The sequence below is a fragment of the Antrostomus carolinensis genome, unplaced genomic scaffold, assembly GCF_000700745.2.
Source record: "Antrostomus carolinensis isolate BGI_N321 unplaced genomic scaffold, ASM70074v2 scaffold41433, whole genome shotgun sequence".
NCBI lineage: Eukaryota > Metazoa > Chordata > Aves > Caprimulgiformes > Caprimulgidae > Antrostomus > Antrostomus carolinensis.
Genome location: NW_010305233.1, coordinates 5,697 through 18,089, shown reverse-complemented (window position 1 = coordinate 18,089; position 12,393 = coordinate 5,697). Strand labels below are relative to the sequence as shown.

The following is a 12,393-nucleotide window of genomic DNA, read 5'->3' as shown; positions in this document are numbered from 1 at the left end:
AATAGCTTTTTCCTCTTCTTCCTTCGTCGCATAAAATGGTTTCTTAGGGGGTCAAACGGGAAACGTGCCTGCAGGAATCATTGTCACAAATCTCTCTTTGTGACCAGACCAACTGGTGCTGGCCCAGAAGTCCCCTAGTGCTGAGGTTTGGGTGGCTGGCAGTAGGCACATGTTTGGCTCTTCTCCACAGACTGCAGCCTAGTTCCCCATATGATGAAAATTTGGAGAAGTTGGGGAAATAAGAGCAAACCTCTACCTCTTATTTATTTATTTATTTATTTATTTATTTTCTAGAGGAATCTTGCTTTGTTTTTAACCCCCAGAATGTCACCACCAGCATGACTAACTGTGAACCTTTTTTTCCTCCCCTTGGTTTTCATTGCAGGCTCACGACCACCTAAAGCAAGATGTCTGAGTAAGTTCCCATTTTTCTGTCTCTGATCTGTCGTTGGCAATCAAAAGCTCGTGTTTGACTGCCAACTTTTTAGGCTTGGTGAGATTCTTCTGCTCGTTTCTGATTAAGATGCTAACTGCTTCTTTTTTTCTCCTCTTTCTCTTCCTTCCCTTCCTTGTCCATCTGCTCATTCTGAACAGTGAAGAGGTAAGTGTGTCTTGCTGGGGTTTTCCTTCAGCAATGCTCATGGCATCAATCCTGGCTTCACCTTTCCTCCTTAGGAAAAGCAGCTGCTAGATGTGGGGTGGGGAGAAGAATGGTTCAGGGCAAGGTTTTCTTGCTGACTGCCCTGGTAAAGATGGGAAGTAGAAGAAAAACCCCTTTTAAAGGTTTTTTCTACCTCCTGGCTTGGAGTTAGATGCTTTTTTCCCTCCTTTCCCGCTTCCCCAGCCGACCACGAGATGGTGCTGGGAAGGCAGTGGTCCAGAGCTGTCTCTCCTCCATCACCCATCCATCACCCAGCTCTTGGCTGAGCATCCTCTCTTCCTTCCCCACACCCAGCCCTTGGTTTTCTGCTCACCAAACACTGCTAAATCGCTTCTCAAAGCGATCTGGTAAGCTCTGGATCCAGGGCAGTGTGAGCAAGGTGGAGGTTGCACCCTTAGCAAGTTCTCCCTGGGTTCTGGTAGAGCCAGAGCTGGGCTGGATTAAAGCCTGGGGGTGGCTGGGAAACACAAGGGAAGGTGTGGGAGAGCTGTGCATGGCTTTGTCACTCCATATCTCCTCTTAGCAAGTTGCTCCATCCTTCATCTCTGCTTGGCACCTCCCCTTATGTCCAAAACACCACAAGCTCAAGCTTATCCTCACCAAGAGAAAAGAGGATTTCAGGGACACATAAAAACTCCACAATATGGTGCTGATGTCCAACACGTGCTTTGATTCTGCACCAAACCCAGTGCCCCCAGGGAAGGCTGGGATGACACTCTTTGGGGAATAAGCCCTGGGCTAACAGTGCTCAAGGGATCTGCTCTCTCATGGCCCATGGTCACATTCATATGAGCAAAACCCTGCTGGTTAATGATGCGCTGCATCTCTGAGCTGGATGTCTTCCCTGTGCAGAGCCAGGAGGGCTTTAGCACCATTTGCATATGCAAAACAGCTCAGATTTTGTTACATTTTGCTCTGCAGATCTTTAGCCACTTCCTCTGTGCAGCAGAGACACACACCCAAACGCTGCTTTCTTACTTCCCCCACCACAGCACGTCAGATGTCAGCATGCAGCTTCCCTTGCTCCAGCCACACTCAGCCTTGCTTGGTCTTCTGAGAGCTGCAGGTCTCACAGTTGTGTCTGATGTTTTGATGAACACCCCCAAAGCCTGGATCTGCCTCCCCAGTGCCCTAACTCACCACATGGAAGTACTTGTATCTGCTGGGCTGGGGAAGAGTTGCAAAAGGGGTTGCTGTTTCTCACAGCATCACCTTCAGCATCACCTGCGCTGGGTCTTTCAGCTCCAGAAATAACACAACCTTCATGTTTTCATCTGCCTGGTTGTCCTTCTCACTCTGTGTGTGCCAGGGACCACTCAGGAAGGCATCTCACAGCTGCCAAGTGCCCAGTGGCATCAGGGCGGTTGAGTGCAAAGCAAAACATACATCTGAGTGAAGAGGAAATTAGAGAAAAAGCTCAAAGTCCCAAGAAGTCACGTTTGAAGTGATATTTCATATGCACATCTTCAAGTTCATCACCCTCATTATCTTTTCCTGAGGTGTTTGGGAGGTTTTAGCTACCTGAGGTTGGCAAAGCTGGGTTCAGAAAGGAGACTCTGCTGGTTTGGGGACAAATTGTGTGTCAAGCCATACATCTTTGGCTGGAGCCAACTCCTTGGCATGGCTGCAGGTCCTTGGCAGACTGGGGTTGTACGGGGAAGGGTAATGGAAAGGCGAATGGGCGCCTGACGTTGTGCTTTTCTCTTGTTCCTCCCACTTGCAGAAAAAGAGGAGGGCAGCCACTGCCCGTCGGCAGCACCTCAAGGTACGTGGCACTGCTGGGGCTGGGTGAGGTGTGTCCTGACCATCCCATCTCTCATCCCGAGCCAACCAGCTCTTGGCACTCTCCTTCTTGGAAGAGGCCATGATGTACAACCTGGGTTCCCCCCACACCCTTCCCTCCTCCTTACTGGGTCCCCCCCAATATCCCTTGCTTGGCGACCCTCGTATTGATGGGGAGCACCCCAAGCTGCTTCTCCATCAGGGCTCTCCCTCCCTTGCCACAACTCCCTGTCCTCCTCCCTCACCTCCACCCCATGCTGATCATCCTCCTGCTGCCTTTCAGAGTGCCATGCTCCAGCTGGCTGTCACTGAAATAGAAAAAGAAGCAGCTGCTAAAGAAGTGGAGAAACAAAACTACCTGGCTGAGCATTGCCCTCCTCTGTCACTCCCAGGATCGATGCAGGAACTTCAGGTAAAGACTTCTTTAACCCTTTCATTGTGCTGGAGCAGAAAGGATTTGGCTCCATCAGTCAGCCTGGTGGATCTAGATTGTCCTTCCCATCTTGAACACTTTCTCAAGGGTGGTCAGGATGGTGGGTGCCCTGGAGCTGACTGGATGTGGAATTGGCTTGAGAGACAGCTGGGGACTCTCTACAAAAAAAAAGTCATCTGGCTGGCAGGAAGGTTGCATTTCTAATGATGTGTTGAGGTAGGATTTGCCTGAAGCCAGTAGCATGGAGAGCAGGAGCTGGCCTGCGAGCCATCCTTCACTATCTGGTCTTGACCCAATCTGGTCTTCTGGACTGAGGTCTTTCAAAGCTAGAGTGGTCAAGAGAGAGGAATCCCATGTGTGGGTCCTAACAGTCAACAACTCTCTCTGCTTTTCCTCCCAGGAACTGTGCAAAAAGCTTCATGCCAAGATAGAGTCAGTGGATGAGGAGAGGTATGACACTGAGGTGAAGCTGCAGAAGACTAACAAGGAGGTGAGTTTTTGATGGAGCCATCCTTCAGGAGAGTCTCCAGCCCATCCTTCGTGCCTCCCCACGCTGCTTGGGTCCATCTCAAGAAACCCACACCCTGTTCTCTCTCTCTCCTCCCCACCAAACCCTATTTTGTCTCCCTGCAGCTGGAAGACTTGAGCCAGAAGCTCTTTGACCTGCGGGGCAAGTTCAAGAGACCGCCCCTGCGCAGGGTGCGCATGTCCGCTGATGCCATGCTGCGGGCTCTGCTGGGCTCCAAGCACAAGGTCTGCATGGACCTCCGAGCCAACCTGAAGCAAGTCAAGAAGGAGGACACTGAGAAGGTATTCCTTCCCTCTTCCCCGTGCCCATACAGGAGTTGGCCCCCATTTTGGGTTGAGGGTGAACCTTTCTCCATAATGTCCTTCCTGCTCAATATCTCCTCCTTTCCCATGATGTTGAAAAAGGAGGGTGCAGCCCAAGAAGATATACAGCATGGGTGGAATTGGGTTCTTCTAGCTGACATGAGTTTCCCATGAGTGGATGGGTAAAGAGCCCTGCCTGGGTGGGTTCTCACCCCAAGGGGCACCACTCACACTCATACACCCATCCCTCCTCCAGGAGAAGGACCTCCGCGATGTTGGTGACTGGAGGAAGAACATTGAGGAGAAGTCTGGCATGGAGGGCAGGAAGAAGATGTTCGAGGCTGGCGAGTCCTAAGCACCTGCCTCTCTCCACCCGTCCTCCTCTCCCTCCTGTCCCCGCCGTCCCCCGGGGTTCAAGGGCACCACCTGGGTGCCATTTCTCTCTGATTTTGCCAAGAGCTGTGTCCTGGCAGCAGCGGTGTAAATAAAGCTTTGGTGGGAGAGGTGGGTGTCGCCTGCCTGGGGGGCTGGACCCCAACATATGCCATGGTGCCACCAGGGTCTGCCCCTGCAGTGGAGGTCCTGGTGGGGACAGGGAGGCTTTTGTGGGGGCTGTCCTGTGGGGATGGAGGACTTCTCTACTGTTGGTCCCACTCGAAGTTGGGGATGCTCATCCCCCTTGTTGCGGGGAGGAAAGGGTGAGGCCGTGCCACTATGCTCTGTTGGCATCCTCCCACCAGGCTGTACCACGGTTCCTGGCCACGTCCTTCACTAGTGACAATGAGACAAGAGTCCAAGCCCCAGGAGGTGTTGCAGAACCTCTACCCATGGGGCAGGAGCAGAGCTGGGAAGAGGGAGGTGAGGGGTGATGGATGCAAGGCAGAAGAAGACCCTTTGGCTGCAGTGAGCTTTGAGAGGTGTGAAGTCACGACAACCTCAGCAGCTCCTATGGCAGCACCCTGGCACCCAGTGCACTGTAGGGTGCTGTGGTTTAGAGGTGGTGGCTGTCCCCAAAATGTCATGGGTGGCTGGGGGAGCTGTGGGTCACCTCTCTCCCTGCCATGGAGGGGATGTCCATGCCCCCCACTTTCCCTTTGGGTTAGCCAGGCACTTTCTGACTTCAAGCTGGTGGCAGAGACAAAAACCTTAAAATAGTCCCAATGGTTTAAAAAAACCCAAAAACCCCCAAACCCACCCAAATTTGCCTTCCTCCTGCCCTCCTCCCCTCCCCCCAAAGCCATCAAGTTTCCGGCACAGCTCACTTCTGCCCAGCACAGGAAAAGCGAAACGGCAGCAGCACCCTTCTCCGGAGCTGTCTGCAGGGCCACCGTGCCGGCCAGGGGAGAAGATGTCAGACTCAGAGGGGTGCCAGGAGGGTGCAGAAGGTGTCAACCAAGTGGGAGATGAATCCCCTGAGGAGAGCAAGAGGTGAGGCTTGGAGACTGGGTACCCCAATAACACCACTGCCTTCCAGTCCCAGGAGGCTGGGAAACTGGGATGGGTGATGATGGGAAAGGAGGATGAGCGGTCAAAACAATGATGACCCATGAGGCTGAAGTGGGTGAGATGCTCTGGCAGGCTTTTGACAGGCTCCTCTAGCTAGGGAGAGACTTAGACTTCCTAAAGGTCTCATCTCCTTTGAACTTCAAAGTCTTTGGAAGGGGGTTTGATCAAGCGGGGAACCACAGCTCCAGCAGCAGAGAGGCTCAGCGAGGGGTCTGGCAACCTGGACCTGCTCTGCAATTGAAATCAGCCCCATCTTTAAGACCAGTGGGTGGAGATCAGCTGCCTCCTCTCCTTGCAGCCATCTCTGGGCACATCTGACTTCTTGCTGTGTCCCCTGTGCCTCTAACCGAGTTAACCCAGCCGTGTTTCCAGCCAGTTGCTGTGAGGTTGCCCATCTCCCCATACCTCTGCTCTGCAAAGATCATAAAATTTGGGGTCTGTTTGCTCCAACATGGACAGCTTTCCATGGGGGTTGAAAGGAGACAGACCAGTAGCAGAGACCACGTCTGTCTGTGATGGAGCAGACAGAGATAAGCTCGGCTGAGGTGCATCACCCAGAAGTACTCAGACTTGGACCTGAGCACCCAGGGAGCTCAAGGGGGGGCTTGCCTGATTTTTCATCTCCAGCTTCAAAGCTTGCATTAGCATTTCTCCCCAAGGCTTCTGGAAGCCAGCACAGCTAATGGTGTTGAGGAAAAAAACCCCCTTGAGTGACAATGAGAGGAGAAAGGTGTGTCATCCCCTGTCACTAAGGGTTGCAGTAAGTGTTTTGGCTGACACCTGACAGCAATTAGCCTTGGCTGAAGACTTCACTAGAAGCTTCAAAAGGTGCTGGAAGGCTCCGTGTGTGACTCTGCTGAAACAAAGGGAAAGCCCTGGCTGCTAGGGGAGCGCAGGGGTTTCTCAGCAGGGTTTGTGGGGTTCCCCACATCACTGCAGCCTGGCTGTGCCTCTGCTGCAGGCTCACCTCACCTTGCAGGAGCAAGGAGGAGATGCTGGGTGGTGACCCAAGGCAATGAAGCCTTCCTGCTCTCCTTTGCTGCTGGGGTGAGGTGGGGGGGCTGCTGGTGGGGCATGGTCAGCTTCTTCCCTCCTCTGCTTCCTGCTGGAGTTTCAGCTAAATAAGTGGTTGTCTGGAGGGGTCTGTTCTGTACCACCCCAACCCTTAGAACCTTCAGGAACTTGATGGAAAAGAAGTGGTGAGCAAAAGTAACTTCCTGTTTGTTTTTAAAATATGGAGAATTACTTTCCCTCTCAATTTGTGTAGTAGTTTCATGTGCAGCTCTGAACTTCTCCTGCTTTTACTTGTGTTCCTTCAACACTTGCTGGGCTCTGGTGATTTCCACTCCCAAAATGAGAGGCTGAAAGAGCTGGGACTGTTCAGCCTGGAGAAGAGCAGCCTGAGAGGGGATCTTGATCAATGTCTATAAATATCTGAAATGTGGCGTCAATGGATGGGGCCGGGCTCTTCTCGGTGGTGCCCAGTGACAGGACAAGGGGCAATGGGCACAAACTGGGACACCAGAAGTTCCAGACAAACTTCAGGAAAAACTTCTTCACTGTGAGGGTGTTGGAGCCCTGGGACAGGCTGCCCAGAGAGGGTGTGGAGTCTCCATCTCTGGAGATGTTCAAACCCACCTGGACACTTTCCTGTGCAACCTAGTGTAGGGATCCTGTTTTGGCAGGGGGGGTTGGACTGCATGATCTCCTGAGGTCCCTTCCAACCCCACCATGCTGTGATTCTGTGAAATGGAGGAAGGAAACATTTGCTTGCTCTTGGGGGCTACCTTTTCTCACTCTGTGGCTTGCTCAGCTCTCTGATCTCCTCTCCTTGAGGACAAAGCTCTTTTCAAGCTGACGTGTGTATGGATGGGCTCAGGGCAGTGCTTCTAAGACAGCTTAAGGCGTGCTAGAGATGTGAGCAGTGAGTCTTGGGATGGAGCTGCCAGGAAAGTCAATCCTAAGGCTCCCTGGTGTAAAATGAGTAGATATGGGGAGAAGAAAGGTGCTGGGTTTGCTTAAACAATGAACTTTATCTATTGAACTGTGCCCGGTGTGTCTAGAAGAGGAGCTTGCATTAGAAAATGTCCTAGAAACCCTCATTTGAACATAACTTATTGTGTTTCTCCATACAAATGTGGACATGCTGGCAAAGCCTTGCTGGTGCCAGCATTTGGTGCAACCAAACTGGTGTGATGCTCCCTTCCATGAACTGGAATTGCTATATAGGGAACCACTGCGGTGTAATCCTGATGTCAAGCCTCCCCAAAAGAAGTGAGAAGCTTGGGGTTGGGCTCTGAGGAGGTGACTGCTTGGGTTGTCCTGCCCTGATGGGGCAACCTGGTGCAGGATGAAGGAACCAAACCTCCTGCTTTAATGGTGGGGAGGCTGGGAGCCCAAGGTGTGGGGGAAGCCTGCCTTACACCAGGGCTAGATAACCCAGTAGGTATTGGGTCTGCTATTTAGGAGACTCACCATAGAGCTCTGGAGGCTTCAGACAGCTTCTGACCTTAGTTGCTACACCCATGGCTGTGCTCTGCAGGATATTTGCACCCAAGCAGGAGCATTGCTCATGAGACAGGTTCCTCTTGGCTATGGGGTCTGAGATGAGATTGGTTTCTCTCCAATTCCCTCATCTCCTTCCTTCTGGGGCTTCCCATCCCATGAGCTGCAGGGAGACCTTGGCAGCCCATGTATGGTCACCGCCTGGGGAGAGGCTCTTCTTTGCCATGTCTATCCCCAGCTGTCTTGAATTCTCCAGATCCTCAGAGGAATCTCGAGGGCCCTTACTAGGATGACTGCTGTTGCTAAGTATACCCATGGTTGGAAGGAGGTTGTCTGAGAAAACTGATCTGTGGAGAATCTTTGGAGGCCTCAGCACACCGGATTCCTTGGGGGAGGGATGGCTGATGCCTGCTCAGGAGGAACTACTCGCAGTTGGACCCAGCTGGGCTCATTAAAGTGGAAAAATAGTAGGGAAATGAAGAGGGAAGAGCCAGATGGATCATTTAATGAAGCTGGGCAATAGTTTAGCTTGTCCAAATTGGATGTAGGTGCCTTGGCAGTGGCACTAGGGATAAGGAACTATCTCTAATTATAGGGAGGTGTCAGGTGCCACCACTGCCCCTTTCTCCTTGAACAAAAAAAATAATTAAAAAATAAAATAAAATCCAGCTTGCCTTGCCTTGCCTCTGAGCTTATTTCCACTGTCCAGCTCTGGCTTTGGAGGCATGTGTTAAAGGAGGGGATTGCCCAGCAGCCTTCATTTGAATTTTCACCTTTTTTTTTAAACCACAGAAGATTCTCTGCTGCCTGGAGTCCTGCCTGGTTTCAAACTCTTGGGATGAAGTCTAGTTCTGAAGCCTATGGGAATCCCTTTGCCTCTGGATTTGGTTGTGAGGAAGGCTGGGCTGGCCCAGGAACCATCCTTTGATGGTTCCAGATCAGCATTGCCAGGGTGGGGTGAAAAAGCACTTTTTCTAGTTGAGGAGGTGCTGAGGCTCCTGCTTCTCTGGAGGAAGCAGGGCAGAGGCACAGCCCAGCCTGTCCCCCTGGGGGTACCCAGCCCCTCAGGTTGTGGGAGACCCAGGCATCCCCTGGCTGAACCCCACAAGGCAGTGAGCTCTGCTCAGCCCGAGGTGTCTGACAGCACCAATAAATCTGCAGCAATGAGGAGAGTGGAGATGTCCAGGCAGTTTTGGGGCATGGCAGGGCTTTACTGCTTGCATGGAGCAGGGTAGGCACCCCAAGAGTGGAAATGTCCCCAAGGGAGAGCTGCTGTTAGGGAATATGATGGCACTTTGGGACCAGGGTGGTGTCCTGGCCTTGTGATGGAGAGTGGGGACAGCTCAGGGTCTGTTTGCAGCTGTGTTGCCCATGGGGTTAAGCCTCATGGGCTTTCCCAGGATTGCTGCAGCTGAACCAGGGGGAGTGCTGCTCCAGGGGCATGGTGAGCTAAGCCTGGAGATGTGCAAGGTGTGTGGAGGGATGGTTTGGGAAAGAAGGTGTTTTTTCCACCCTCTCTGGTCTAGGCATCCATCCTAGCCATGTGGGTTTTGTACAGTGTGCAGCTTCCAGGGGTTTCAGACCTTTCCCAAAATCTAAAAGCCCTTTTTCTAGCCGTAACTGGAAGGGTAGAAGGTATGACAGCTGGTTCCATGGCAGTGAAGTGGTTAACCTCAACATGCCCTGGGGATCCTGGGCCCCTCTGCTCTGACCCCTCCTGACCCTGCTAACCCAGCCCTGGCTGATGCTCTGCCTGCATCCCCCCTCTGCATCCATCACCCCGTGACCCACACACCCGGTTGTGGGGTCTGTGCAGCGGCTGAGCAGGCTCCTTAGGTGCTCTCCCCAGTGCTGGGCTTGCTCCCAGCTGGACACTCATCCAGCCTGGCTACTGTTCCATCTGGACAACACTGACTTGAGTCTGGGCAGACTGGTGCTCTGAGGCCTCCTTGGTGCCATGTTTTCATCAGAAACAGCCTTTTCTTTTGGAGAGTGGGAGTCCTGGCTCCAAGAAAGTTGTTGCCCAGGCTCCAGAGGGGATTGGTGGCTGCCAGGCTCCTGGGACTCTAATCTGGCTCTGACTGACAGGATTTGCTGCTCTCACTTCATCCTCCCTTTGCAGCCCTCCCAGTGCAGTCCAGTCTGTACGTGAACCTGTCTGGGAAGGACAGTACCTGCTCACCTGGTGCAGGTGAGGGAGGGCTCTGCTCTGCCCAGGGCAACACCCAGCTTGTGCAGGAGCTTTGGACATCTGCAGCTCCAGTTCCCTTAAAATGAGTCCAACAAGCTCCTCATCAGGCTGAGTCTTTGAGCTTGTTGGGAACTTGTCTTGGCATCTTTTGAAGCCAAATGCATGAGGAATAAGTTCTCATGGGGTGGCTCTGTTCTCCTCAAGCCCTTCATAAGGAGGATGTACACCAATAAAAGGAAGACATGGGGTGTATTTGTATGGTAGGGACTCAGGGCCCTCTTTACCCAGGTTGTGCTCTGGATCATGCTCATCTGGTATATGTGTCAAAAATAGGTCCTAGGAGGTGCTGTCCTGCATGACATGACTACAGCATGATTGGTACTAGACCAGCACCTACAGTGCCCAACCAAGGCCAGGGTGTGACCATGGTGGGTGTTCTGTGGCTAAGCCAATGGCCTACTGCCTCAGGGCAAAGAGGATGGGTTGGTTATCTCTCCTGCAAGGCCAGACAGTGAGGCTGAGATGTTTATGAAGGGGAAGAGATGCCCTAAGTGTAGGACTTGCCCACTGTGGATTGGGTCCCTAGAAGAGGTGGTTTGCTGTTGAATCCATGTGACATCTGTCAGGCCTTGGCAGGTGTCTTAGGTAACCCAAGGCATCCTCAGTGGCACTTGACATGCATGTTTAGGCACCTGGATTACTCCCTGATTTCCCAATATCACCTAGGAAGCACAGGTCACTGCTGAGGTTTGAGCCAAGCTCTCCTGAGGCTTGGCCAGACATCTTGCAGTCCTCAGCCTGTCTGGGTGCTCCACTCCACAGAGGTTCAGTCATGAACGGGTTAACCAGTCCTGCTTGGAGCCTGTGTGTGTTTTCCTTGCCAGTGTATCCCTCCTAACACACACCAGATGTGTGAGGCAGCTGCTGGAGTATCTTAATCCCAGGTTTCGGCACTCGGAGTTGTCTTTATCATGGGCAGGTCTGCAGTGGCTTTCTGGAGGCTCCACTACTGCTCATGCAATGCCTGAGCAGGGAGGTTGGCAGCCCTCAGCCTCTGCAGAAGGATTTGTAGCAAAGCAGGATGAAATATCTTCTGTTATTTGCTGCTTTCAAGAAGTCTCTCCTGGGATGGGCTGCTGGAGCTGGCAGCAGAGCGGATGCTGATAGCTCCGTCTTGAGTCATGTGGGGTGAAGTGTTAAACCCAGGAGCTCCTTGGGTTCACCTCATCTCAAAGGAGCAGTGGTGGTTCATAGCAGTCTGGTGTGTCTGATAATGGCAGGGGGGGTAGAATTAGATGATCTTTAAGGTCCCTTCCAACCCAAACCAATCTATGATTCTATAACTGTCCAGGGAATAGATGGGTAGAGAGGATCTCTATCAATAAAGCCAGCTGGATTTATTGATGGGTAGAGAGGATCTCCATCAATAAAGCCAGCTGGATTTATTGATGGAGATCCCAGTCAGTGGGCTTTTATTAATAGCTGGGTGACTTGCACCCAGTGATCTGAAAACTTGGAGCTACCTGGGAGCAACTGCTCTGAGATGTGCAAGATTCTGTTTATTTAGAGCTGAGTTGATTTGGATTTTTCTTGCTCTTGCACAGACACGTGGGCCCAAATGTTTTTGCTAGTGGACATCAGCACCACCCCAATGCCTGCCCCAAAGCTGTGCCTGGTTTCCATCAGCTGGAGACCTTCGGTTCCTTTGCTTACACACTCATTTGGAAAATAGACTCTTTGTTAGGGATGAATTCTGCAGGACCCAGCAACATCTCTCCCAGCTCTAGGTAGCTGGTGGTTGCTGCAGCTGAATAGACACCATGTGCGACGTCTTTTATCAAACCCTTGCCAGACACTTTGGAAAATATGATCTTTTCTTCGGTGCTCCTGCATGCGTGTGCTGTTCTGCTGCTAAAGCAGTTTCCTTTCCAAGTGAGATCTTGCTCCTCAGCCATTAGCATTGACAAATCCTGAACTATTGACAGACCCCAGGCAATCAGGATTGCCAACCATTTGGGAAGGGCAAAGTTCCTCCTTCAAGAAAATTGATGGCAAGAATTATTTCCTTTTAAAAGAAGTGCTTCCTTGCAGTTGTCACTTAGTGTCACATAACAGGAGCTGTCAGCAGCGTGTCTGAGCTGAGCTGTCCTCAAGGACAGGCTGATGGGATGTACAGGCTGGGCATCCCTGCTCTGGTGGGGTTTCTCCTCCCTTGGGGTGGTATTTATCTCTTCTGCTGCTTCTCCACTCCAGTTGCCATTTTCCTGCACACACCTTTAGCCACCCCTGGTGCAGAAAAGCTCATCTTAATTTGTCATTTGGCCACGTTTTGGAGCATTAATAATTATCCTCCCCCTTGATGGAGGCATGTGTTGGTCTTCAGGCTTTTTGGATACTTTTGCCTGTCCTTTCACAGAATCCCAGAATGGTGGGGTTGGAAGGGACCTCAGGAGATCATCCAGTCCAACCCCCCTGCCAAAGCAG

General features: G+C 52.0%; 1 protein-coding gene across 1 annotated transcript; it reads left to right on the top strand.

The window, feature by feature from the left end:
- The first annotated feature begins 384 nt into the window (after positions 1-384).
- On the top strand, positions 385-4,232 carry TNNI2 (troponin I2, fast skeletal type). The gene is made up of 7 exons (XM_010164722.1): positions 385-415; positions 595-601; positions 2,385-2,426; positions 2,727-2,855; positions 3,277-3,366; positions 3,510-3,686; positions 3,964-4,232. Exons 1-7 carry the CDS (start codon positions 408-410, stop codon positions 4,060-4,062), a joined length of 552 nt encoding a protein of 183 aa, XP_010163024.1. The 5' UTR covers positions 385-407; the 3' UTR covers positions 4,063-4,232.
- The last annotated feature ends 8,161 nt before the right edge of the window (positions 4,233-12,393 follow it).